At 50.7% G+C, this 27,831-nt stretch overlaps 1 protein-coding gene across 2 annotated transcripts; it reads left to right on the top strand.

Annotated features, from left to right (window-relative positions):
- Positions 1-998: 998 nt before the first annotated feature.
- On the top strand, positions 999-27,791 carry dpysl3 (dihydropyrimidinase like 3). 2 transcript variants are annotated; one of them, XM_084698236.1, is made up of 14 exons: positions 999-1,407; positions 12,421-12,509; positions 13,247-13,431; positions 15,030-15,194; positions 15,762-15,823; positions 16,161-16,241; positions 17,134-17,202; positions 17,768-17,888; positions 19,044-19,200; positions 19,533-19,674; positions 20,183-20,353; positions 22,995-23,174; positions 24,294-24,462; positions 26,139-27,791. In XM_084698236.1, the coding sequence occupies exons 1-14, from the start codon at positions 1,057-1,059 to the stop codon at positions 26,231-26,233; spliced, it is 2,037 nt and encodes a 678-aa protein (XP_084554362.1). In that variant the 5' UTR covers positions 999-1,056; the 3' UTR covers positions 26,234-27,791. The 2 variants fall into 2 exon arrangements, with proteins under 2 accessions (XP_084554362.1, XP_084554363.1); XM_084698237.1 differs by lacking the exon at positions 999-1,407 and adding an exon at positions 5,451-5,612.
- Positions 27,792-27,831: the final 40 nt, after the last annotated feature.

Raw genomic sequence — 27,831 nt, 5'->3', positions numbered from 1 at the left:
CTATTCAGCAGTTCAGGCAAATTCACTAGAAATCCTAGAAGCGTGCTGGCCAATGACTTCAGCTCATTAGGTTGAGCTCCATCTGAATGAGTTAGAGAGGGTGATGTTGGCTGCTGCCTGTTCCTGCAGCAGATCCTATTTATGATAAAGCTTCGCAGGAAGGCTGTTTGATCTTGCTTTTTGGAAGCATGGTGACCATGGGGCCCTCACCTTCACATTAAAGACAGCCATACGCTTGCTCACTCACACAGTTTTGCACACACACACACACACACACACACAAGAACGCACTTTTAAATATGTTAGGAGGTGTTCATTTTTTCAATGGATACATTTTGGACGGTCTTTCTGTTGGTTCCCGCTGACCAGCAGTCTGTCACTTTGGGTTAAACCTGCATTCCCGCTGACTGGACCGCTTGTCTAAATTCTGCTAAGTAATCGTCTGAAAGTGATTGCTGTCTCTTGAAGGTTTCCTTGTTAAAGAAACCCTGTTTTTACAAGAACAGGCAATCAGGCATGTCGCCCGCGTTTCCCGTCCCTTGTTCCCGCTAGCAGGATACATCAGGTGTGCCAACATCGACCATCATGTGGTGCTGAAAGGACAGCGCCTCGAAAAGGCGTGGCGCAGGAGACTTGTAATGAAAGCAGATGGCAAAACTGTAGCTCGAACTGCTTTGCTAACAAATTCAAAAAATCAATTTTCAGTCGGGTAAAGTATAAAACAATATAAAAAGTATTTATTATAAGGTCGTGCATACGTCTGATAAAGGCAGCACTTGCATTAAAATTCCTTACAACTTTACCATATAGGCCAGCTACCACTTTTCGTCTGCTCATTATTGTATGGATAAAAATGAAAGAAACGCTGGAACGGTAAAAAAAATCTATCGCTGGTGAGATCACTTTGTTGTCATGAGACTGGGCAGCACTGCCACCCCTGGTTAGGAAACTCAACTCCTGCTGCGTCTCTCTTGAGTTTCCAGCAGAGCGGGCCGTTATAAACGACTACTTGCCTACTTTCCACTTCTTTCCCCACTTCAACAGCCGTGCACCACTATGTCAGAACGCAAGTGGAATACGGAGAAGGAAGATGACTTGCCAGTTTATCTTGCACGTCCGGGCACAGCTGACCAGGTGCCCCGACAAAAATACGGGGGGTTGTTCTGCAACGTTGAAGGAGCGTACGAAAGTAAAACCATAGATTTTGATGCTCTAAGCGTCGGTCAGCGGGGCTCGCGAACCCCAAGAACAACCAAACGGGAGGCAACAAATGAGGCAAGGAGTCCTACAAGTGACAAGAGCTCTCCCTGCGAAGAAAGTGTCACGAGACAGGAGACCATGCATTCAAGCGTTGAAATACGAACAACTGGTGGCAAAGAAGTTCTACAGAACCTAGGTGATGAAAAGGTAAGCATTACTGTCCCTGTCATGACAATTATACATTATCAGTGTTGTTCTATCTACATCTTTAGGCGATTGTTTCAATTGCCGGTTTCAAAATGCCAGTATGTATGTTCTTCTATTCAAATGTACTGTACTGTGAATTTTAAGGATTGTTCAGCCTCACATGAAAGGGCTTCTGTATAGAAGCTTGTTCACATTCAAGGGGTTAAATGTAGCCTCCTGCATCCGGACACTAATGCATTATTTAAGAAAGTTTGTCCTGTGTCCTTCTGTCACCCAGACTTTATACGAAACTTGTCATTGTAGGAACGACAAAGAATTACAACATCCGAGCAACTAGTTGACATCACATCCTGTATATCCAACAGTAAATCATTGGTCTAGCCTACATGTCATTCCTCCCCCTGCACTTAACGAGGCAGATACCTTCCCTCCATACCGGAAACAGACAGAAGCCTAAAGGCAGGTTGAATAAACGTGTACTCGCGTCGGATTCAATTGGACCCCTGGCTCATTGGTCATTTGTAAATCACAAGCCTTTCATCGTGTTGCTTCAATTGGTCATGTGGAAAAGTTGTGGTTGGAAAAAACAGAGAGCCAAACCCAGGCCTGCAGCCAGAGAGGCTCTGATGATGTTAACACAAGACCTGCTCAGTCCCTTAATTTAGACCCGAGGTCTCCAATAATAAAAACGTTTTCATGAAGCAGAACTTTGTAGAATTAGCATCATAGTATTATGGTGTCGCGTGAAAGACTCGTATCTCATATATCTCACATGATATTCTTGTTCAACAACTCAAAGCTACATTTATATAGTAATCCTGTTTTTTAAACTGGAACACAGCTTCACCGGTTCTGCCCTAGATTATTACAGTGGTGCAATACCAGTTGTGTGTGTTTAGCTTCATGCTCTGTCATAGGACATCTTGGGCACCTCCAACTACAGTCTGTCCTTTGTTCCAGAGAGGTTACTCGTTGAAAAAGAGATAGAGAGCGAGCGAGCGAGAGATAGAAGAGAGAACTATACCCATCAGATGACAGAAGTCATGAATCCAGCCTGTGTCTTTAAGTGAGCCATCGTCTCACCATGACCTAACGTGGTGAGATTTGACCTGCAGACAGTGGTGTTCCATGACTTCTCACTGATCCCTGAACCCTACTGGATTTGTGGTCACATAAAAAGCCTTGCGGTGGTCTGACGCGTTGTATTGTAATCTATCGAACGTTTCATCTCGCAGTGACCTTGTTTGAGCTTCCGCGCAACACAAAGTGATGATTCACAGTGACCTGTCCTGCCTTGGTCTGCTGGCTCAGAGTGGAGGGAAGCCATTAAACAGATTAATACTGACTATTCATACAGTATTGGAGCTGTTCTATTCTTATCTCACACACACACACACACAAACACACACACACACATACACACCACATCAAGCTGAACACTGGCAACCAGATGGTAGGACACCAAAGAGGAAAAAAGAAGGGAAGAAGAGATAAAAACGTTTGTTTCCTAGTGAAGATGACACAGGTACCCCACCGAGAGCGTCCGTGCTCCACGTCGACCGAAGAGCTCGTTCACAGCAAGGTTCCCTTTCTGTGTCGGCTGAGATGAACATCTCCCTCACAACATCTCCACTGGCAGCACAGTGACAGACCCGAGGTGTCATGACATCATCACAAACCAACCAGGTCACCGTGTGGCCAGACAGGGAACTGCAATCCGCAGCTGCCCAAGGGGGTGAAGGATGCTGAGTCAGTTGAGCATGTAGTTGGGTTCGTGTTGTTCCTTTCAAGAGGTGCAGGGACATCAGAGTGACAACAAAGACTCTGCCCGAAAGTGCTGGCTCCTCTCATTATAACCCTGAGCTTCAGCCACTTTCTCCCTTTGGTCTCCGAAGCACATTCGAAAAAAGATCTGTTGGAGCAGTTGTTCGTTTAGAGTTGAATGCTTTTTTTTTGCGCCTGGACCTTCTGTTAGTGCTCTGGGGATGGGAACGTAGGGTGCTGAACAGTTGTGGTGTACAGCACACATAGAGTATGTGAGGACACAGGAAACTTGGGGGAGAATACGTGTCAAGTTGCTTGGACGATTCTCCTATTTCTATTTACAGTACAGACCCCTCCCAGAGTGTGTCTGTGCCTAAGATCCACAGGAGGGGGGTCAAGGCTGTGGGGGGGCGGGGGGGGGGGGGAGTGGTGTAGGGGTGGGGGTGGGGTGGGGGTTCCATCTTTGTCTTCTCCCCTTCCGGGTGATGTCACAGCCCAGCTGCCGCTCTTACCACACACACCCTCCCTGGAATTTCTGTCAGGCTGTGTGTGTGTGTGTGTGTGTGTGAGAGAGAGAGAAAGAGAGAGAGTGGGTTAGTGAACTCTTTGATCTACAGAGTGGGGTAGCCTGTCAGAGCCCACTTGTGTGTCTCGCCAATACAGCGCACACACCCTGATTAGTCACATATTTGCAGAGACATGACATAATGATTCATACTTTCAAAAATGACACACTGGACAAACACTATTCTACATTTCGAGGCAAAAAAATTAAAGTTTCATGTATTTCTGTGAGTCTCAGTGTTCCTCATTGTAGTCCAATCTGTGTTATGAATATCCAGCTAACTGTGAAGAGTAAATTCCCTCCGCAGGGCTGCAGAAAGTTGAGACAACACCCCCAGCAGATCATGTCCATGACCGGACCTGTCAGCACCACCAGCAGATCATGTCCATGACCGGACCTATCAGCAGAGTGCTGGGAGACAGAGAGGCATGACACAGGCCATTCTCTCTGCTACAGCTACTCACTTCCTGTTTTCATTCCATACCTCTATCGCATAAACTCTTCCGAAATCGTAGCTTCAGGAGCTTCAGAGCTTTGATTCAGTCATATTGCGAGGTAATTCTGAACTACATGAAGATTGCATCTTGGTCCACGCACTATGAAAAACTCTCACTTCTGTTTCATAATCAAAGAGCTCTTTATTGGTGCATTAGTAGGGGGGTTGGGGAGTTGATGAGCGGATGAGTGGAGTGCTGAGGGAGGGGAGAGGGTTACTATAGGAGCCAGACAATAGAGACACATGGCAGGGTGGAGACTGCCTGTGTGGTGTGTGTGGGTGTGTGTGTCAGGGGTGTGGACAGACTGTAGGGTGGGAGAGGGAGCAGGGGGGGGGGGCTTGGCCGGGTGGACAGCTGTTACTCACCCCTAAGCCCCTCCTCTCCGTTCTTAAAAACAATGTACAAGCCAGCCTAGTCAATAATTGCCTAGATTATAGAGCTAGATTAACACTCTCACTCACACACAGCATCCCAATATTTAGTCACTTTTTAGGTTCTGCCAAAGAACGTCTAAAATAGTGTTGATCTGGAAAAAATTGCCTTATGTAACAACTACAGTGGTTCTCTACGGAATCTCTGTTTTAAGCGGATTTTATTGTTTCAAACCCTAAATCTGCCATGACATTGTTGTCGAGGCACTCGAAATTCTATTAATAAACGGGATGTTTGGAAGCTTATAGTTGATACAGAGGTATCATTTCTTATAGTACGGCTACAGTCCAGCCATGCACGCGCCCACGCCCGTCTCAGCTCTGGAGGGAATACAGTAGAAATATCGCTTGCACCAACCTCTTTCTCTGATTGGCTACCTTGGGCCGCACCTGCTGGTCTGATCAGTCCATCGGTGTATTAACTCTTGCGGTGATGCTCAGCGGAAAAAAATACTTGGGCCTGCAAAGAGCAAGGATCATGCTAATACAGTTAAATATGAAGACGCAATGACAGTCCACACTGCATTGCAATCATATATTTCCTGGATACATTATTTTCCTTATAAGTTTATTTGGGTCAGTCGTTAAGTAGTGCTCCACAAACATTCAACAGTGTACCCCACTATACTGTCTACCGCAGGATGCCCAAGTCCTGCTGCACCAGATAGTGAGCGTCCTCTTGTGGAAGGACTTGTACTCTGCATTCGTTGAGATTTGAGGGAGGAGTCCGACGGATAAGCGGCTTGACTGAGCGTAGACGCTCCAGCTCAATGCGAAGCACTTTACCATTGCGCTGCACAGAAAGAGGCGACCATTCCCTCATTTCCCATCCAGACAGTAGACACCGCAGCATCCAGAGGGGGATATTTAGAATCTTTGTTCAAAGGTGGAATCACTCATCGACCAATTATGTCTTATCAAGGCAAAAAGAATATTCCAAAGATCACAGTAAGTAAAACATTATATCTGCCTGACTAGCTGTTGCAACTTGCTTGGTTGAGTAAATCAGTGCTTATGTTTTTTTTCTTTCTGTTAAGCCTCTGTTCACCACCATACGATTCTAGTACACATTTAGACGCATGCATTTACTATCAGTTTTGCATTTGTCTCCATTGTCAAGTTTGGGCATTGCCGGTGCAAAATGAAATATACTATTGCGGTGTGAGATTGCATGATTGGCTGCCATAGTGACAGCCGGGGAGACAGAACAAGGCGTTTTCTTAAAGGTATCTTGCATGCTCTTTGTTGAGGTTAGATGGTTTGCCGTGCGCACTAGTACATGTGCCAACACCGGCTCATGTGTCTGGATGGTTTAATTTCCAGGCCGATGCGTTTTCTAGTAAATTGTAATATTTTCACAAAGGCACAGTGGAAAGTATTAGGACAGCGCTTTTTGATGAACACCAAATAAATATATTTCAGAGTGAAGAGTATGGTGACAAAAAAAGCAACCAATAGGTATGAATGAGGGTATCGTATCAATTAAACTATACCCTAAAAATATCAAAACACATTTCAATGTTCACATACATGTTTTCAATGTGAGATTGCAATAAGATATTAACCCAACAATGTGTGTGTGTGTGTGTGTGTATACGGCCGCAGTACAGAGAGAGAAAAAATATCCCACGCCCATTTATGATCACTGGCTATAACCCGCATGTTAAATGGAGCATTCGGTCTAGATTCTGCAGCACCAACGCAGTGAAATAGAGCTAGCCTGTCTGTGCCTCAAGGGTTCGAGGTTGAGTCCAGGGCAGCGTAGCACAGATACATGGTGCCGCATAGCGAGAACATGCTGGAAATGGCTGCGATTTCATTGTTGCGGCTAAGGGCTCAGGGTGTTGTTCTGTTTCAGGGGATAGACGCCCTTTGTCTCGTCTGATATTGGGGAGGAGGGGGGGGCTTGATACGGAACGGCCTGTAGGGGGTCCTGTGATTAGCACGGCATCGGTGTCGTGAATAATGAACGACGAGAGGCTGTTTGAGTTTGTTTATTGCATTTATACTTTGACTTTTAAGGATGTACGACCTGCATGCAATTGCACCTGCTGCTGCTACATAAGACTGTTCGCCCAACCTTTGGAAACACAGATGCTCTCCCTCTCTCTTATGACCTACATTGTGCTTTACCGGTCGGATCATCGGAACCCCAATTGACAAGCTATATGCCAATGGATTTGACAAGAGCATTTTAATCATTGTCAATCATCATAACCCTCCAGCCTGCCATAATATAGTTCAGCGGAAGGTATTTTACCTCACAACATGCAGAAATCACTCATAATGGTCTTCCTACTACACTTGGACCTCCAGTGTATCCTCACTAGGCTTTTCTGTACTATAATTCCAGCCGTTTTCTCCTGTCTGAAGGCAGCAGAGGCCTATTCAGATTTCTAGGTGTGGTTGACTTTTTCCATCTCCTCACAGAAGCCTAGTGTTGTACACCGTACATGTCATCAATAATCCCCTCCAGCTGGAAGCTGCATATGTGGGCAAGCCCGACAGGAGCTATCCGGGGAAAGAAGCCTTGTAGCTCCTTTTTTTCGGCACCACAAAACATGCCCTGTCTTCCCCATGTCGGCTGCAAAGTGGGCCTGACTGCAAGCTAAACACCCCGCTGTGGCCACCCTGCTATTGCCACCCCCCCCTCACCATGGCGACCGACGTCGGGCCGCAGAATAATACTACCCTGGTTACAGACATTTTCCTGCTTCCTACATGGAGGCATTCCCCCTCCTCCTACTCTGGGAGGGTTTGGGGGGAGGGGGGGCAAGCAGGCAGGCCCCAATCACAACCAGATTGGAGTGTTAGCTACCATGGAAACCATGCCTTAATCACAATATCAAGACGCTTGCAACAGGCCCCCTCTGAAATTTGGCAGCCAGGCGATTTATTTCAGATTGATAAGTCCTATTGTTTTGACTTTTCCATAAAGGAAAAGAAATGCCATGCACTTTTGAGCGAAGAGTAAATATTTTCGGTCACTAGGCAACAGTTATGGCTGAGACCGAGGCAATGACTGGCTCCGTGAGGCAGGATGACTTCCCTCTTCCATGGCTGTCCGCTCTGCTCCGGTCAGCTCACACACAAGGCCCTCACTGCTAATGGACTCTCCTGTCCTGTTCTCTTGGCCCTGCATGTTTGGCTGTGGTATGTTCGCTGCGAGCAACACATGTTAGCGGTTCCTAGTCCAGCACTGCAGAAAGGGCTCCCAGAACTAGCTTGTTGCCCGCTCGTGTCCTAGATGTGTCTTCTTTGTCACTTGATAGTACACCAGCTAGGTGGGGGAAAAAAACCTGAGCAGCATTTTACTGTAACAAACATTCATCCTGTGGTCTATTTCTAGATTAATTGTGATGGCCGCAGGCTTACATAATGGTGAGAGAGGCCAGTTTCCTGCAGGAAGCTTCTTTCTCAGATGTCCCAGTATTCTGGAAGCTTGCAGCCAACACTATAGGGATAACTATCTCATGACAAAGTGCTGCTCTGAGAACTTTCCCGCTAATACCTGCCTTCCTGTTTCAGATCAACCTTTGGGAAAACAGATTTAGAGCAACTGTACTGTACGCAATCGTTCTGAGAATGTGGAACACTGGAAGAAAGATTATTGGGTGAATGGATGTTACCCATTTCTGACCTTTTCATGACTAAATGTGGTTTAGATGTACTTTTGTGTGGGTTACAATGACAAATACTGTCTGCAGTTTATTAAGATTTTATTCAATATACATTTGGGGCAACGTACTGTCCGGCCTTAGTGACCTCATTGTATTTTATCATTAGGAAAATCTCAAAATCCTCATCCCTTGCAGAGCGCTGCTTTATGTTATGATTAAACTATTTAACAAATCCTGTGATCTGTTTCAAGTCAACATCTCCCCTCCCCCCCTCACCATATCCCTCCCTATCATGTTATCCGTATCGCATTCCCACAGTAGCGTATACTAAGATATGGAATTCCTGGAAGGAGCGTTTATATCAGTTTCACAATTGTACTTATATTACTCTTTTCATAACTGGAGTCCAGCGATAGATGTCTTTCAACTGTGACCTCTCAAAGTGAGTTATCAATATGGTCAAAATGTTATCAATAACATAGCAAGTCTCCTATATTGAATCATATACTCCATGGATCTATCCTTGACACCGTGTCTATCTCAGCTGACTGGGGGCGGGGTCACCCATCGTTTTACTGACAGGATAGGTCTATCTCAGCTGACTGGGGGCGGGGTCACCCATCGTTTTACTGACAGGATAGGTCTATCTCAGCTGACTGGGGGCGGGGTCACCCATCGTTTGACTGACAGGAGAGGTCTATCTCAGCTGACTGGGGGCGGGGTCACTCATCGTTTGACTGACAGGAGAGGTCTATCTCAGCTGATTGGGGGCGGGGTCAGTCATCGTTTGACTGACAGGAGAGGTCTATCTCAGCTGACTGGGGGCGGGGTCACCCATCGTTTGACTGACAGGAGAGGTCTATCTCAGCTGACTGGGGGCGGGGTCACTCATCGTTTGACTGACAGGAGAGGTCTATCTCAGCTGATTGGGGGCGGGGTCAGTCATCGTTTGACTGACAGGAGAGGTCTATCTCAGCTGACTGGGGGCGGGGTCACTCATCGTTTGACTGACGGGAGAGGTCTATCTCAGCTGACTTGGGGCGGGGTCACTCATCGTTTGACTGACAGGAGAGGTCATGTGGGCTCACTAGCTGCAGTCACCAAAGTCATGTGATCAGGATGGATAGGTTTGAGGTTGACTAAAGTGGATGAAGTGCACCTAACCGTGAACATACATTAAATGTCTGTGTTGCGTTCATGGCTTTTGTGAAATGTAAGACCAGGCGAATGCAGGCTTGCATTCTGAAGAATAGGATTTTTGATTTATTGATATGTGTAGATTTAGGTGTGGAAGGTAGGTACATCAATGTCCAGATTTTGTGAAGCACAGCACAGTTATGTATAAGTATACATAACAATGTATAGTTGTGTTTCTACTAATGTGAGCCAAACATTGCCAGCTCTGTCAGGAAATCCTCCGCCCTTTACTACCAGTGCACAGTGACCGTTTTCCCCGTCGAATGCTTTACCACAGACAATGCCGGACTAGTTTAACGGAATGCTTGGTGTTAAACAAGAATTAATACAGTAGATCATTTTCCACAAGACATATCAGAGTTATAATTCATAACAAAGGAAGTGGAATGTATTGCAAAAACCACAAAGGACTTTGGCTTTCATTCTCCTCATGCTTTCCGTGGGCGAGGGACGTCCTCCACGTTTATAAATCAGAGCTTGGGTTTTACTTACTTAGCCCAAGGGAATGACTGGAAGCAAGGATAATTAAACTTTGGCCATATCGCTATTTTGTTAGCCCATCCCACTGAGTTAACATAATAGCCCTGCATGGTATCATATCCTATCACACGATGCTACATTGGCACAAATTGTCTCCAAACACATATGAAAATGAATCAAATCATGGCCATGAGCAGCTGCCTTCTGTTATTTCCGAGTGGAGAGAGCAATTTATTCAGCTGTATTAGCCCTTAGAAGAACAAAAATGATTGGAGCCTAGTCAGTAAAATTTGACAAACGTGTGAGGTCAGCCGGCTGAGTGTTGCAGAGTGATAGTTAGAGGTTTTACCACAGCCTCCAATAAAAAAACCACATCGTATGATTACTCTACAATTGGGACTTGACTTATGAAGTATATCTGAGAAGTAATAACGTTATGTGCATGTAGCGCGCTGGTGGTGAAGGGACAATGGAGGCCAGCTTTTGAAACTGCTGAGTAACCCGATGAGGAAGGGGTGGGATGGAAGACATCGATCGTGGCCGTGATTGCGCCCTCGCACTGTCATTGGAGCCCCTGTGGAGGACACTGATGGATGTCGGCAGCCCACTGCAGAGGCTGCTACATGTGGACTCCCCCCTTCCCTGCAGCACACGGGTCCTGGGTGAGGCTCAGAGTATCAGCCCTGCACCAGGGACACAGCTGGGGGAATAAGGCTGTCCTGGTTATGGTCCTCGCTGTGGGCGTTTGATAGATTCACACGCAGCACACATCCACGAGCCACTGTATTGAAACCAAATGGGACTGGACGGAACATTGGTATTCGTAACGCAATTCACTCCGAATCGAGCGAAAACCCAAACGGCGTCATCGAAAATGGGCGCCTCTGCTCATCCTCCCATTGCGACAGTAGCCTAAGTACAGTTCCCCCGGGCGCCAAAGTCTGAGCTAGCACGCTAGTCTGGGGCGAGGCCCCCGCAGAACGCTGACTCAGCTCTGAGCCGCAGCATCAGATTGCGCACGCTCGAGCACGCGGACGTGCGTGCTGTGCGCGCTGCAGAGGCCGTGCGCGACTCGGGCCGGGCGCGCCATGCATGCAGCGCAGCATGGCTTCATTATCGAGCAGGAGGGTGGGGTGGCTGTCTGACTGACGAGGCCTGAGCTCCACGCAGCCCGGGGCCGTAAATCAGGGCGCACATGTGCTGACGGGAAAATATGGAACGGCCCCTCACCCTTACTGCCTCGTGAACCGAACTCAGCCGTTTTACGCTGTGTGAAACGATAATGGTTTCCATGCACGCTGTGGGCTCCGGACACGCTTCTCAAACCGTCTGTTGTCACCCAACCCTTCCCCGGACGTCGTCCGGGTTCTGGATACGGCTGTGTCACTGTCTGACCGAGTTCAGACTTCCCTGCATGTTTCTGACTGGATGTCAGCCAGCTTAGTCATCAATGTTACATGCAGGGAGGACGGTGGTTCGAGAGGAGAAGGCTGAGAAAACCTCTGGGAATGGGCGTTGTCCAGCCCAGGCTTGTTGTTGCCCCAGTAAGGCTCTGTTTCCCTCCCCTCCCCCCCCCCCCCCCGCCTCTCCCCCTCTGTCCCAGCGCCAAGAAGCAGCCAGTCCTGAGGTCTCAGTCATTCTCTGTCACACTGGGTTATGTTGCCTGCGAGGCGTGTCACAACCAGACATGCCAGCCAGTCTCTCTCTCTCTCTCGCGCTCTCTCTCTCTCTCTCTCTCGCGCTCTCTCTGAGGCCTCGCAGGCAAACGCGTCACCATGGAGACGGCGTGCCAGTGTATGTCTCTGGTGCAACGCCCTGATCAGACCGGTCACATGGCCATCGAGAGATCAGGCAGGCCAACATTCCCCCCAGTAGCTGCTGAGCTGCTGTTTCATTTCAGCGACAGACACCCCGAATCTATTCCTAACCAAGTGGCTCTATTGGAATGTGTTCATCCCAAATGATGCCTTTCAAAGTCAATTCGGTGGTGTTCCCATTGTTTCCAGATCAGGGCTTAGAGACAGACTACCTCAGTAGCATGTAACAAGGTTATCAAGCGCAGTGGCTTTATGCTATCTGACTGCAGTAGGTCACCCTCCCCTTCTCACCCCTCCTACAGGGTAAAATGGGTTAGTGTATGGGCCAGTGAGTCTTCCTCTTGTCAGCCTCGACGTGTTTGGATGGGGGAGTCCGTCACGGCAAACAAGCGACTCTGGTTTCACTTCACAGCTGTCGACGAGGTCGTTGCGCAAGAACGACGTCCTGAAAAAAAGAGAGAGGGGGTGTGAATAAAGTCGAAAGAGCTCCCAGCTTCCAAGACCACCTCAGCCCCCAGTGGAATACTGATCACCAGGTTGCTGTGGACCTGTTAACATTCTCCATCTCTCTCTCTCTCTTCCTCTTGTTCTCTCCCCCCCGCTCTCCTCCCTCCGTTTCGTCTTTCCTCTCTCCCTCTCCAGAGCGACAGGCTGCTGGTCAAAGGCGGGCGGATCGTCAACGATGACCAGTCCTTCTTTGCCGACATCTACATGGAGGATGGCCTCATTAAGTAAGCTCCTCTCTTATCCTCCCTTTTTCCTCTCCGTTCCACTCTTTTCTTCTCCTCTCCTCTCATTTCCTGTCCTCTCTTTTCCTCTCCTCTCCTCTCATTATCACAGGCACCACATCCCCACGGGCAGACAGAACTGTCTGGTGTTGGGCAGAGATAGCACTGGCTTATGGAGTTGCTCAACCAACCCCCCTGCTCAGTGCCCAATGTCCTATTCCCAGTGCCAGGGCTTAATGGTTTGCCAGGCCAGAGGCCTGGGCCTGTTTAAAGCTCTGCATTCTCCCCCTCCTACGACTCAGAGGAGCTCTCTCTATAGTCGTGGGCTTTTCTTCTTCCCTGTGCTCATTCCCTCAGCCCATTAGGCCTTTTGTCCCCCGTCTTCTCCTGTGATAGGAGGAGCAGTGGTGGGGAGGGCGCAGCCCGCATACCAATGAAGCAGGCTCGCGTTGGGCCGCTGTCTCTGTGCTGCTTCCCGCTCCCTCATCCCCGCTGACAGCTTACAGACTCGGCGGAATGCAAGCCAATCTTTATCCTCGACGCAACAACCCGTACTGCGGCGATCACCGCAAATGTACGCGCCTGTCGTTTGACTGACGCCGGCGCTATTGCACACCCGGGGGGAAAACGACCCGGAACGTCGACGCTGTCCCTCGCATTCTGCGGGTCGTTTCTCTGCAGTCTGTGCCAAAAGGGCCCCCCGTCACTGACTTGTGTCTTCTCCTGTGTGACCCCCTCAGGCAGATCGGAGACAACCTGATCGTCCCCGGAGGGGTGAAGATCATCGAGGCCAACGGCAAGATGGTGATCCCTGGAGGGATCGACATCCACACCCACTTCCAGATGCCCTACCGCGGGACCACCACCGTGGACGACTTCTACCAGGGCTCCAAGGCTGCCCTGGCCGGGGGCACCACCATGATCGGTGAGGAAGACGAGGGGGACGCAGGGGGAGGAGGAGAAAGAGGGGGAGGAGCGGAAGGAGGGGGAGGAGCAGGAAGACTAGGAGGAGGAACAGCAGGAGGAGGAGGAGGAGGGATTGGGCTCAGCCTCTGATTAGAGGCACTGGTAGGGGGGTGTTGGAGTCTTGGGGTATCACAGTGGCACACCCCGAGGGCCCTGCGGGGGGCCGGGGGGCAGAGCGGCTGTCACATGATATTAACAACAATGTGTCTGAATCTCCCTGGATTCCCCGTAGAGCAGAGGAGGTTATCTGTTAGCAGGCAGGAGAGATTCCAATCCCTGCACTAGGTGGATTGAGGGGGAGGGAGGATAGTAGACAAAACACAGCCTAGATTGTGTGAGAGACTGAGCTCGTGACAGCTTCATTCAGAAAGCAGGAGGGGAATAGTGAGAGAGATGAAGAGAAGGATAGAGAGAGGAGGGAGAGAGAGACATAGAGAGTGGGGTCTGGCTACAGTGAAGCCTCCCTTAATGGGGTAGAGTGGGCAGTGGTCCAGGGGACCACACAAAGGGCCGGAGGGGTGGGGGGTGGTGGAGGGGCGCAGACAGAGGCATACATAGTGAAACACAAGTCCCGTGAATCACTCACACACACATACACACACACACACACACACACACCCACACCCACACTCACTGGCTGCCCAGAGCCAGCAGCTGGTACATAGCAAAGTCTCATTCTGATCAACTGGTACTTAAAGGAATGGTGTGGGCCTTGTTCAAAAACGAAAAAACCCTCCTTCACCACAATCATGCACTGTATCCAGGCTTGGATCGACCAAACTACAACAGACAAAGAGAGGTTGAGTGAATCAGCGTCGTAACCAACAGAGCTGTGCTAGCCTGCTGATTCATCCTGGATCCAATTAACAAAGACAGAGCCGCTAAGGAGATGGGAGGGTCTTTAATGGGATGAAGAGCTAGCCAGTCAGGTGGCAGGACAGCAGGCGGCCTTTGCTACTAAAGCACAGCAGGGACTACAGGGACCCACCAGGTCAGAATATTCCTTTATCTGTTATGGTCAGAGCTCATGAATGTGCTACATGCTAGCGACGAGATGGTAACCCGAAGTCACCCTCAGACACAAACTGGTTGTGGCGGCTGACAGCACTGGTGGCAGCGCAGGCTGACAGGCAGACAGGAAGTTACATAAGGCACGACAACATGGAGACAGAGGACGAGGAGCACCGGAAGATATTGTCCTTTAATAACACGGCTCCCTCCCTCCCTCCCTCCCTCCCTCCCTCCCTCCCTCCCTCCCTCCCTCCCTCCCTCCCTCCCTCCCTCCCTCCCTCCCTCCCTCCCTCCCTCCCTCCCTCCCTCCCTCCCTCCCTCCCTCCCTCCCTCCCTCCCTCCCTCCCTCCCTCCCTCCCTCCCTCCCTCCCTCCCCTCCCATCCCCTCCTCCTGCACCCCCTTTCTTTCTAACCTCAATGCCTCCCTCTCTCCACTCCCTCCCTCCCCCTGCACCCCCTTTCTTTCTAACCTCAATGCCTCCCTCTCTCCACTCCCTTCTCCCTCCCCTCCTATTCCCTCTTGCCCCCCCCCCCCCCCCTCCACAGTGGACCATGTGATCCCGGAGCCGGGCTGCAGCCTGATGGAGGCGTTCGACCAGTGGAGGCAGTGGGCAGACGAGAAGGTCTGCTGTGACTACTCCCTCCACGTGGACATCACCCACTGGAGCGACAGCGTCAAGCAGGAGGTGGACACCCTGCTCAAGGAGAAAGGTACCTTCAACCATCCCCCATCTCCACCCCACCCCCCCTTTTGAGTCCCTGCGGTCCCATGGTATGGTGGATATGCTGTCCATTCTATACCTAATCCTCTGTGGTGGAGGGGTGGTGGCGGGGTGACCCAAACACTGGCAGCAGCCCGGGGTAGCAATCAGCTGTGGCCTCCTGCATGATGGGTCCGGTCCACATAGCTGTGTGTGCTGTGGTCTCTCTGGAACCAGCCCAAACACCACTGTCCAGGGGAGCCCAGTCTTGTTGATGTTAAGAATCCTGTAGGCATGATATTTACGATTCCCATCGTAAAAAAACTGGATTCCCTTGACCCTCTCTCGCTCTCTCTTTCTCTCTCTCTCTCTCTCTCTCTCTTTCTCTCTCTCTCTCTCTCTTCTCTCTCTCTCTCTCTCTCTCTCTCTCTCTCTCTTTCTCTCTCTCTCTCTCTCTCTCTCTCTCTCTTTCTCTCTTTCTCTCTCTCTCTCTCTCTCTCTTTCTCTCTCTCTTTCTCTCTATCTCTCTCTCTCTCTCTCTCTCTCTCTCTCTCTCTCTCTCTCCGTATCTCCTCAGGTGTGAACTCCTTCCAGGTCTACATGGCTTACAAGGACTTCTACCAGATGAGCAACAGTGAGGTAGGGCACCCTCTCTCCTCACGGTGGCCCCAGTCTCTCCTCAGTCACCAGCATGGTGGCCCACCAAACCAAGGCCGAAACCGTCACGTATCCAATTCAGGCAAAGCTCGTTTATTTACAGTAACGTGCCACTACATTTGGACCTTTTTTGGTGGTCACCAAGTAATTATGGTTTGTCATAGATGACATCATGGTAATTGTGGGCTTCGGGAGTTGATGGGTGAGATGAGGAAGGCTCCGGCTTAGATGACCGTGTTTAAGATGGTTTTTGGAGGAGAGCAAGTTTTCGAAAGACAACAACTTTGAACCCTGTGTGTGTGTGTGTGTGTGTCCACAGCTGTATGAGATCTTCACCTTCCTGGGGGAGATGGGCGGTATGGTCCAGGTCCACGCAGAGAACGGAGAGATCATTGCTGAGGTAAAACCACCTCACCGTAACCACCTCTTCAACTCCTCAGCCCTCCCTCCCTCCCTCCCTCCCTCCCTCCCTCCCTCCCTCCCTCCCTCCCTCCCTCCCTCCCTCCCTCCCTCCCTCCCTCCCTCCCTCCCTCCCTCCCTCCCTCCCTCCCTCCCTCCCTCCCTCCCTCCCTCCCTCCCTCCCTCCCTCCCTCCCTCCCTCCCTCCCTCCCTCCCTCCCTCCCTCTCCGCCTCCTCCTCCCTTCCTCCACCCAGTCTCCCATATGGTCATGCTTCACCAACTAGTCACGCATCCTCCAGCTCCCTCCAGAATAAACACAGCTCAGAGATAGTGGAGCAGGCCAAAGGGGAGGCTGGAGAGCAGGGTTAGAGGAGGACATACTGTACAGGCGAGGATTGAAGTGAACTTAAGTCTACACTGGAAAGGACTTTAGAGTCCTTTGCGGATCTTAATGCTCATTTCCTCAGGGTTGTGTGTTTGTCTGTCTGGTCAAACCGCTTTCTCGTCTGCTAAGCTAAATTAGCTTAGCAGTTTATCTCGTTTGTCAAGGGGAGTCCCCAGCCTTAGCCTGAAGACGTCCGTACCAGCAGACTGTGTCGTGACCCAGGGTTAGCTCAAAGCCCCTCAGAGACCCCATGGATCAAAAGGTCTTAGAACTAGTTTGGTCAGCGATCCTCGGTTCCCCTCTGCTACATCTGCATGGAGACCGCTAAGCCCAGTTATCTAATGGACGGTATCATATTGATTCAGGGGTCAACACAATCCATCCAGTACGTGTGTGCATACGTCCCATCGTCCGTCCGCGTGTGTGTACGTGTGTGTGTGTGCCAGCGGCTGGGGTGAAGCAGGGTGAACTCATCCCGTGTGTGCGCGTGTGTGTGTCCCCTCACAGGAACAGGCCCGCATGCTGCAGATGGGCATTACTGGACCAGAGGGCCACGTTCTCAGCAGGCCAGAGGAGGTGAGGACAGCACTCCATAAACTGGGGGGGGGGGGGGGGTCTGCATATTTGTGTGTAGAGATTGCGTCTGCGTGCGTGTGTCTGGGTTTTCTAAGTGAGGGTCTTTGGGATTCATGGGACCTATTAACCAAAACGCGGGATTTAGAAATGATTCAGGCCGATTCGGTTTCAAACGTCCTCCTTAAACTGAAGCTTGAGTATGTTTCCCACGGTCCGCCGTGTTCCACTTGCGGACTAGATTGTTTAAACCGCTCTCTGCGTCCATATCAGGTTGACTGGACATGTAGAACCAGCAGTAATCTGTCACCATGAGGACCACATCCTGTCTGGCACCATGAGAGAAGAGAATAAGAACTGAAAAGTATAGGATAAGAGGAGAGGACGGAGAAGGATGGAAGGGGAGAGAGGTGGAAAGGAAAGGAGGGGCTAAAACGCCAACCAGGAGGGTGTGCGAGACCAGCAACCAGAGAGGAGATCAAAACCAATAGCGGAGTGACACAAATCGATTTGCTTGTCTGACTGTGTGCGTGTGTGTGCGTGTGTGTGCGCGTGTGTGTGCTCCCAGCTCGAGGCAGAAGCCGTGTTCCGTGCCATCACCATCGCCAGCCAGACCAACTGTCCCCTGTACGTGACCAGGGTGATGAGCAAAAGCGCTGCCGATATCATCTCCCAGGCCAGGAAAAAAGGTACAGCCTCTGTCATTGGTCGCTTCCCTGACAAGGTGACAATAGAACTGAGTCCACACTCCTGGAACACCAAGCTGTTCCTATAAACAGTATCTTCTATATGGAATCAACTTCAGGGATGGGGGTTGGATTAATGGACTGTGACACTGGGCCATGGCGTTCTAGTGTACACATGTGAACATCTTAGGGATACCTTTAGCATGGCTCTTTGTCCTGGATGTCCTTATATGCCGATTCTGGTGTCTGGGTTCAGACCAGTAGGTTCAGGACAAAGAGCCCCGGGGTCGACGAAGCAGATAAATGAAGCTTCACTTCTGGAGGAATCTCGAGCTTTATCACGGGGAGCCGGGGCTCAGACGTCCGTGGCGGGATCTGCCATTCCTCAGCCTGCCTGAGAGGAGCAGGGAGAGGGGGGGGGGGAGGGAGAGGGGGGGGACGATGGCGCTAAAGATACACAGATTTGGAAAAATGCGAGGGAAAAAGAGAGGAGAGGAGGAAAAGGACGAGGGAGTGTTTGGACGGCCTCGTGGAGGAGGCATGTGAGGTTTCTTCCATCCTGGAGGGCATGTCCCCGGGGCCGCTCCCAGCTCTCGCTCCCTCTGTCTGTCTCTCTTTCTCTGTCTGTCTCTCTTTCTCTGTCTGTCTCTCTTTCTCTGTCTCTCTCTTTCTCTGTCTCTCTCTTTCTCTGTCTCTCTCTTTCTCTGTCTCTCTCTTTCTCTGTCTCTCTCTCTGTGTGTGTGTATTCTCCAGAATGTGTGTGTGTGTGTGTGCATTCTCCTGACTTGTCGAGCTGGCCTCAGGAGCTCTTGCTTTCATTACTAGTTGGCCCAGTTCCACTCCTTTCCCATTGGCTGTATCTTAGCCAATAGAGACAGTGTTTGCGAGTGTCCTCCAGGATCCTTCATGCATAACAGGAAGCGCGCTAGCTAAGACCTTAAGACTAGTGGCACAGCAGTCTAGTTTATATGGATGAACAGGAACATTAAACTCCTAAACACTGTGTACTTGGAGACCTGGTAACAAGTGCCCTAGGCAGATTTTATTAATGCATGTACTTATTATTGGATATGGTTTGGAACAGTTTATTCAATTTATTCTGTGATCTCAATTGGGATTCTTGCCATCCATTGGTTGTAACGCAATCCTCTTACCCAGGTAATGTTGTGTTCGGGGAGCCAATCACGGCCAGCCTTGGGACTGACGGGACACACTATTGGAGCAAGAACTGGGCCAAGGCCGCCTCCTTTGTGACGTCCCCTCCTCTGAGCCCGGACCCGACCACCCCAGACTACCTGAACACTCTGCTGGCCAGGTAGAGCGCCCCCTGTTGACTGTTCCTGTGCTGTACAGACCCTAATAAACATAGCATCAACTTAGAGGCACGTCTAAGCTGAGGAAGTTTTAGATAGATTTAAAGAAGAACAAGAATGATCACACCTCTCTCTCCTAACGCTCCCTCTCTCTTTTTCTCTCTCCTCTTCTCTCTTTTCGGTCTTCTCTCTCTCCTTCCTTCCTTCCTTCCTTCCTTCCTTCCTTCCTTCCTTCCTTCCTTCCTTCCTTCCTTCCTCCCTCCCTCCCTCCCTCCCTCCCTCCCTCCCTCCCTCCCTCCCTCCCTCCCTCCCTCCCTCCCTCCCTCCCTCCCAGTGGTGACCTGAACGTGACCGGCAGTGCCCACTGCACCTTCAGCGTGGCCCAGAAGGCTATTGGCAAGGATGACTTCACCCAGATCCCAGAAGGGGTGAACGGCGTGGAGGAGCGCATGTCCCTCATCTGGGACAAGGCTGTGGTGAGGACCACACACACACACACACACACACACACACAGCGATCAGCCAGGCTTCTTTAGGAGAACGTGCTGTGTAGAAGGCTACGCTGATGCGCAGCCTTCCAGACGAAACAGCCCGGTCTGGATTCGTTCTGTGTCCACCAGTGTACGGTAACGACTTCGCAGTTCTCTGTTTTCACGTTCTTTTTCCGTCCCCCTCCCAGTGCAGCACGCGCACTTTGTCTTTTTTCCTGTCTCTTTCCTGTTCTTGCTTGTCCTCAGTTGAGCTCAATGGCTGCGGGTTGTGGTCATGGTAAGCTCCGGAGTGCATAAAGGGAGCGTAGCCTCGCCACTTCTGTCACACCAGCAAGTGTCCCTCGAAACAGAAACACAAACCCACATTCGTGTTTAGCTGTTTGTGCGTGCGCGTATGAGGGGAACTTCCCCCTCACGCACACCTCCACCCTTATGCTACGAGCCACCAGACACAGATTGTCCCGCCCCTCTAACCCACCTCTCTCTCCCCCAGACCTCTGGCAAGATGGACGAGAACATGTTTGTGGCTGTGACCAGCACCAACGCTGCCAAGATCCTCAACCTGTACCCCAGGAAGGGCCGGATAGCCGTGGGCTCCGACAGTGACCTGGTCATCTGGGACACCGACGCCGTCAGGACCATCACGGCCAAGACGCACAACTCGGTAAGGTCAGGGGTCAACGTGTCAGAGGCGGCAACGCTTTGAGAGTGGAGAGAGTGTACGTCGGAGCAGATGCCACCCCCGTAGTGTACTTTAGTTGAAATGTTCTCTTCTGTAAGTCAGGGCCCCGGGCTCCCTGGCTGTGCTGATTACCGGGTTGTTCCAGACTTTGTCTGGTCGGCTGGTTCAGGTCACTCAACTCTGGTTCCACTGCAGGGCAACAATGCTACCTCACACACACACACACACACACACAGAGAGAGAGAGAGAGAGAGAGAGAGAGAGAGAGAGAGAGAGAGAGAGAGAGAGAGAGAGAGAGAGAGAGAGAGAGAGAGAGAGAGAGAGGGAGAGAGGGGGAGAGGGGGAGAGGGGGAGAGGGGGAGAGGGGGAGAGGGGGAGGGGGGAGGGGGGAGGGGGGAGAGGGGGAGGGGGGAGGGGGGAGGGGGGGAGAGGGGGAGGGGGGAGGGGGGGAGGGGGGGAGGGGGGAGAGGGGGAGAGGGGGAGAGGGGGAGAGGGGGAGAGAGAGAGAGAGTGAGAACCAAACTGGCCCTCTCCCAGCGATCGTTCTTCCCAATGGAATTGAGCTCCCTGTGGATGCACTCTGCTGACACAGGACATGCTACAGCTCTGGAGTGGGTCGTAACAGCACCCTACCACACCACACAGAGTGGATCCGGAACATAGAAGGACACGACATGAGGATGTCGAATGCTCTGTCAACCGTCCCTCTTCACCATTCCATAAACAGGAAGTGTCGACGGGTCCAACACGAAAATCACGGTTTAACCAACCAGTTGACCTTCCTGCTTGCGTTCACAGAAAGGCAGGGAGGGAGGGAGAGAAGGAGGGAGAAGCAAAGTGAGGAGAAAGGCCTCTCGTGAGGATGAGAGAAGAAAAGAAGGTGAAAAAACGGGAGCGAGAGAGAGAGACAGACGTGTATCGATGCAGCATGTATACAGTATGCAGCATATACTGTATCAAAAGCCGGAGAATTAGTGAGGAAGACGTTGGATGCGTTTTCAAGGGGTTTTCCATATGTGGAAAACATCCAGCGAGAACTTTGGTTCCTACAGAATGATGTCACCCTCTCATTTCCTGCCTGTAGCCCCTCCGGACAACATAACAGCCCAGAACATGCTCTGTTCCACCTTAATGGCAGGCAGCTACAGTATGATATATAGCTCACAGCAGTATTTTGTTTTATAGTCCTCTTTCTAAAGATGCCCTCCCTCACCTCTGAACAGCACTGGCAACTGTTGTCTGGCAGGCATAATCCGGATGGGCTTGCTTATGTTTTATTTGTACGGCACCACATAGAAAGATAGACAGACTTTCACTTTCACACACACAAACACACGCACACATAAACACACACGCGCATAACACACACACACACACGCAGGGCCGGGGCCATGACATCATCCTTGGCAGAAAGGTGGTCTCATGTCCGTTCCTGGCCGGAGCGTGGAGCTCAAGCAGAGCAGTGTGCAGGGGGAGGCCTGGACTACAAGAGAGGGGCAGCGGATCACAAACAACCCAAAGCAAAAGAAGAATGTCGGACGGAAGAAGAGAGTTTGTGGCATTCGAATAGGAGAGACTGGGACCGAGTTCAGAGAGATGGTGAGAATTAGAGAGATTAAACACAATTGGCCGAAGATGGAGAGCGAGGGAGGGAGGGAGAGAGAGCGAGAGATACGACTGGAGTCACCAGCCCCAGCTGTGCAATGGCAGCTGTTTGTCAGTATGTGCCAAACTGACATGTATGAGGAGTTGATTGAGGAGCAGGAGGAGGAGGAGGGAAAGGGAAGGGGGTCATTCCTCTCTCCTCTCACACATGGTGCTCATTAACAGAGAGCAATGGCCTCATCTCCAGAGAGACTGCCTTCCCTCCCTTCCTCTCCTTCCTGCCTCTCCTCCTCTCTACCCCACCCCACCCAAGCTCTGACCTGCCATCCAGCCAGCCATTACTGTAAATCGGGGCCTTTCGATCCATCACTTCCCTCAGCTCCTTACTCAATAGTTCCTCTGTCTGTGTCTCTGTAACATGCACATCAGCCCCTCCCTAACTGCTGATTAAAGAGCTATAGATCTAAATCTGATTTACTTAAAGGGGATTTGCGGGGGCCCTTATCTGAATTAGCTGTTTCAGCCTCTAATGCACAATAAACACAGGGAGTGCTTGTTGTGTATCTACTTACTCGCTCGAATCCACTTTGATGGTGCCGGGTTTTGGTGCCGGGCAAGTTTGCTTGGGTTGGGGGGGGGGGGGGGGAGAGAGGAACAGAGAGAAGAGAGGAAAAGAGAAAGAGAGAGAGAAATCCATTTGAAAGTCCCAGCAGCTGCTTATCATTTATGCTACTGCAAACTTCAAGGTCTGTCTCGACAGATGGAACCGAACTGTTATTTACAGTAAGGTCACCTTGCCAGGGAATGAAAATCGGCATGTCTGCAGAGAACAGAGCGAGTGGCCCGAAGGACTCATCCGCTGCCCTGCGTACGTGTGCGCGGAGGAATGCGCCGTTTCCCCTCCAATCGGACGGAACGTCCGATTGACCCTGCGTGGCTTCGCTCGCGTCTGTGTGTGTGCGCGCGCGTGTATTGTTTGTTCACGCGTGTGTGTGTACCGCTTGTGTGTGTGTTTCAGGCTGCCGAGTACAACGTGTTTGAGGGAATGGAGCTGCGCGGAGCCCCCCTGGTGGTCATCTGCCAGGGGAAGATCGTCCTGGAGGACGGGACCCTCCACGCCACCTCCGGGGTGGGCCGCTTCATCCCCTGCACCCCCTTCCCCGACTTCACCTACAAGCGTGTCAAGGCCAGGAAGCAGGTACTGTACGCTCGCGAGCCTCCGTGGCTAGCGCTTCCAGCTAGCCCCACTGTGACGTTACTTGTATCCAGCATTACCAACCAGCGTGTCCTCAGGTTACTTGATACTGCTGTCGGTTGAACTCCGGCATTACCGAGGTCTCCACTCCAGTGAATCCTCCCTTCCAGTGAATCGACCCCCTTAAGGGATGCGTCATGAAATGTAGCCTCATGCTCAGCTCATGTTCACACGAGAACGAACGTGTGTGTGTATCGTCTGGGAGACAGACTGTTTGACAGTTTGTGTTGTGACTCACCCTGCTCTGGACAGCACACAAAGACTGGTTCTGTCTGGGGCTTCAAGCTGCCTCGCGCTGGAGCCAGCCATAGGAGCAGTGCATTCTGGGTTGGGAGGACCAGCCTGCCGGCGCTCGGGAGGATACGATAGCTCGAGCTGAGTTGGGAAGTGGAACAGAGAGGGTATAAATATCTATGGGAGTGTGTAAGGGAGACAGGAGCTGCCAGGGTTTGCGGTAATAAGTGTCTTTTAACTAGCACTGTGGGTGAGCTCATCTGCTCTGCAGGAAGACAGGAATCAGGAGGAGGGGGGGGGGTGGAGGGAGGGAGCGACGAGAATAGAGGTAGGGAGGAGGCGGAGGGCATGGAGTCGAAAGGGCGGAGGGAGGGACGCGGGAATGAGTGGGAGACGGCGTCAGGCGCAGGGGTTTGGCGCGGGGTCAGACGCGCAGCCCAGTGCAGCTTCCCGATGCTCTAGCGGGTCACGTGACTTTGGGGACAGAGGCCGGTCACGTCCAATGAGGACACAGCGGGTTTGCCTGCAGCACAGCTGTCGGTCTGTCCGTCGGTAAATCTGGAATAGCTTTTTTCCCCCCCTGGGAAAGCACAGGGTGAAAAGTGGATGTTTTACTCAGGCACAAGCCGTCCCACAAACAAACCCAGTGTAATTCCAAACAGGTTTTTCCGTGGGGAGAGTTCGTTCGAAGCAAACATTGCTGGAACTCTTTCGCCATACTGACTTTCTGTGTCATCTGTTCCACCTTTCTCTCTCTCTCTCTCTCTCTCTCTCTCTCTCTCTCTCTCTCTCTCTCTCTCTCTCTCTCTCTCTCTCTCTCTCTCCCAGCTGGCGGTCTTGCGGGCAGTGCCCAGGGGCATGTACGACGGGCCCGTGTCTGAGTTCTCGCCCATGTCTCGCGGTGGAACCCCCTCCGCCTCCGCCCGCACCTCCCCGACCAAACAGCCCGTGAGGAACCTCCACCACTCTGGCTTTAGCTTAGCGGGTGCACAACGCGGTGAGCTAACTGTTTCTTCACCCCCCCCCCCCCCCCCCCCACACACGTATACTCCCCACTCATCTCCCTCCTTCTCTCTCACCCTGTCTGTTTGAAATACCAGGGTAGGATACATACATGGACTCACACACACACACACACATAGTATCACAGTGTCACCATGTGACTTTAGCCAGTCCCACATCATATAATCTGATGATCTCCTCGCTTGCAAGCAGCACAAACATGCTCGTTGTCGAGGAGGAAATCTAAATCATTAACCGTCATCGCATTTCATGCATTGATACTAAATCAGGACACAGTTCTGCTATAGTACAGGGCACAGACTTGAAGACATGCGTTTTGTTTAACAATACCACCCTGGTGGGGTTTTCGAAATAGTCCTCATCTTCGTCTATGGCTTAGACCTTGATTGTCGATGTCTTCCTGTCCAGGGTCACGGTGGTTATCTGTAAATGTTTTTCCTGTCTACAACTCGTATCTATCTCATGTTCCATCATCCAAACCCCCTGGAGAAGATGTGGAAAGTAAGCCGGAGAAGCAGAAGCCTAAGAAGGCTCTCTAAGATGTTTAGAGCTTCTAAGCCCAGTCCTAAGATTTCAGCCCAGACATCTGGTCCGGCTCCTAGCCATCCTCGTTGTGATGAGGCGTCTCGAATGATCTGATAGAACAAGAGTCAGCCTCACATCATCCACACTGTTCATCCGTCTAACCTTGTGTTGTTCTGTGTACCTGACAAACAAAAGACTTGAACTCGTCCGTTCCACAATGGGAGCTCGCTAAGTGACAGGAGGTGTACATCTGTAAGATGTCATGACAGAGCCCATGTTTGCCTGTGTGTCTTTACTGGCATACTTGCTGTGTGACGCAGAAGTGCGTCCTCCGCTGGAAACTATTCCCCCCCCGTGGCTCGTGGAGGGAGGTAGTTTAGCCTTGCGTTCCCAGGCTCTCCTCGGTTCGTTTGGACCAGGTCCACTCTCTCTCTCCCCCTCTCTTTCCTCCTCTCTTACCTCGCAGGCATTGTAGATAATCTCACTCCACTGCTACTGAGATTGCAGGTCCTGGGGGTTGGAGCACACACACACATGCACGTACACACACTTGCGCGCGCACACACACACACACACACACACTCAGACACTTTTGGCTTATTCAGTTAGATAATCTGTTTCCTGTCTATTCTTCATTATATCCAGGAGACATTACGTGAACAGTTGATTTACTTGTCTGTCTTGTAAAGTGAAGTAACTTTGGCTGTGCCGATCGTGGCGGGGGATGAATGGTGCTCCACATCCCAACCCGTATTATTCAGTACACAATAGTGAGGAAAAGTTACCAGACTCCATGTAAAGAGAGGAAGGACTGTCAGATCTCAACCCGTGCTCCAATATGTCAATTTAATCCAGCAATAATCCCATTACCGTGGAAGCGGACTTATTCCTGAAGGTCAAGAAGGGTCAAGAACACAGACACAAACACACAGAAGGACAACTGTCCACCTCGCCGCCCTTGCCGGATGACTCAAGCTCTGTGACGGGAAGATGTCGGGTGCTTGTGAAGCCGTGACGGTCTCTCTCTCTCTGGCCAGACCGCGCGTCTGACCAGAGAGGTACGCACGGTACTGACCCAGTAAACGAGCATCCTAACCCTCCCGGTCCCTGCTTGTGTCCCCCCAGGCCCCCCCATACCAGACGACATCCCCATCCGGCCAGCGGGACGCCGCATCGTAGTGCCCCCTGGTGGCCGCTCCAACATCACGTCCCTCAGCTAAAGCGCTGCGGAGGAAGAAGAGCTCCAGACCACGACGACAGCCACTGGGAGAGAGGAGGAGGAGACATGATTAGTTAAAAAAGTTAAAACGTTTGAGCAAAACACTGAATTCTCATGCCTTACCTGTCACAATGCTACCTTGTTTTGATTTCTAGCAGCGCAGTATTTCTCCACTTAGGGAGGGTCAAGGTCACGACAGAATTACTCCAACGAAATACCCTGGAATTTCACGGGCAAGCACATGGTATGATATCCGTCCCCAAGTACAGTATTATAAACAGAATGTCCTGTTGGTAAATCCACGTTACATTTGTACTATGAGACACATCACAAAAATCACTCTTCGAAATAAAAATATGATGGCCACCTCATTCAAAGTACCGCCTCTAAGGAAAAGTAATACTGCTCATCTAAGAAAAATGCTTTGGTTCTTTCAACATGTCTGGCTTTCAATGTCACCCTTATGAATACTAGTCTGCAAAAAAAGTAATAATAGTTTGCTTAGCAATGTAATAACATGCAGTACCATCCATTACATGTAGGTGGCATTGTGAGTATGGTAGATGTAACGTAGCTTTGTGAATGATGTTGTTGCCTGCCTGGCCTCCAGTTAGTCCAGGAGAAACTGATAGCGTAATTGATCTTAAAAAAAAAAAAAAGAAATAAATGAAAACACAAAAAAACACACATCTGGTTAACAGATTTTGCAAGAGAAAATGTCGATAGAAATGGTTGTCATGTTTTTGTTTTTGAATTCCTGCTCTCCATCTTGGCTGTTGTGAGAAACCGTCCCTTGTCTTTGCTTTAAGCTTTAAGCCTGCTCCCGTCATTCCTTTTAGCGAACCACCTATGGGGAAAGGAAGAGTTGTCAAACTCTTTCACAAGATATAAAACCAAGCTCGGCTTTCATGACCTGGACCATGAAACGAACAGCATGAGCTTTGTGAACAGGAACACAAAAAGGAACAAAAAAAGAAACAAATCGAGTAACTCTACCTGCTTTGAAATAACTGTTCTTCACCTCTGGCTTAAGTTTTTACCCCCCCTAACAATGTTGGCTTTCGCATGAGGCCCAAAGAAAGACCATACAATGCTTGCTATTGAAGCGGGCGCTAGTGCATTGGTGTACCAAGTCATTGTCACTTCTCCTCATAGAGCGTTCCCTCATTGCTGTAACACCTGACCTAACTCCCCTTGGGTTGACCACTCAATGTCACGGTGAAGTCAGACTCCTGTTCCATGCCTCTGGTCTGGGCTTTTCTCTCAGACGTGGCCGAGGGCAGGAGTGTGTGTCCCGGAGGAAGGCCAAGCTTGCTTTTTGTCTGCCGTCCTAAACAGCTGGGGAAGAGGAAGGGGCTGGGAGGCGGGGTTTTACTGCGTGATAATGTGGAATCGGATCAATCCAAGTGGTTTTTATTATATTTATGTTGGTTTGACTGTCTTTGTTATTGTTTTTATGTCCTTTTTTACTGTTGTACCTACACCCAGAGATGGCAGGTCAAAAACATGGTGTCGTGGAGGGATGAATTGTTTCCTGAATAAACATGAGTTGCAACTAAGCGGATGTCTCCTGTGTTTGACGTTTGTATGTTGAAGCAT

Source organism: Hypomesus nipponensis, chromosome 5 (assembly GCF_054491055.1).
Source record: "Hypomesus nipponensis isolate SF chromosome 5, ASM5449105v1, whole genome shotgun sequence".
Taxonomy (NCBI): domain Eukaryota; kingdom Metazoa; phylum Chordata; class Actinopteri; order Osmeriformes; family Osmeridae; genus Hypomesus; species Hypomesus nipponensis.
The sequence above is the reverse complement of the archived record's forward strand: the minus strand, read 5'-3'. Positions and strand labels throughout refer to the sequence as shown.

Coding starts and splice junctions, on each gene's coding strand:
- dpysl3 (XM_084698236.1), top strand. CDS start 1,057: ATGTCAGAACGCAAGTGGAATACGGAGAAGGAAGATGACTTGCCAGTT. Junction 16,242..17,133: donor ACGGAGAGATCATTGCTGAG/GTAAAACCACCT, acceptor GTCCCCTCACAG/GAACAGGCCCGCATGCTGCA. Junction 17,889..19,043: donor CTCCCAGGCCAGGAAAAAAG/GTACAGCCTCTG, acceptor CCTCTTACCCAG/GTAATGTTGTGTTCGGGGAG.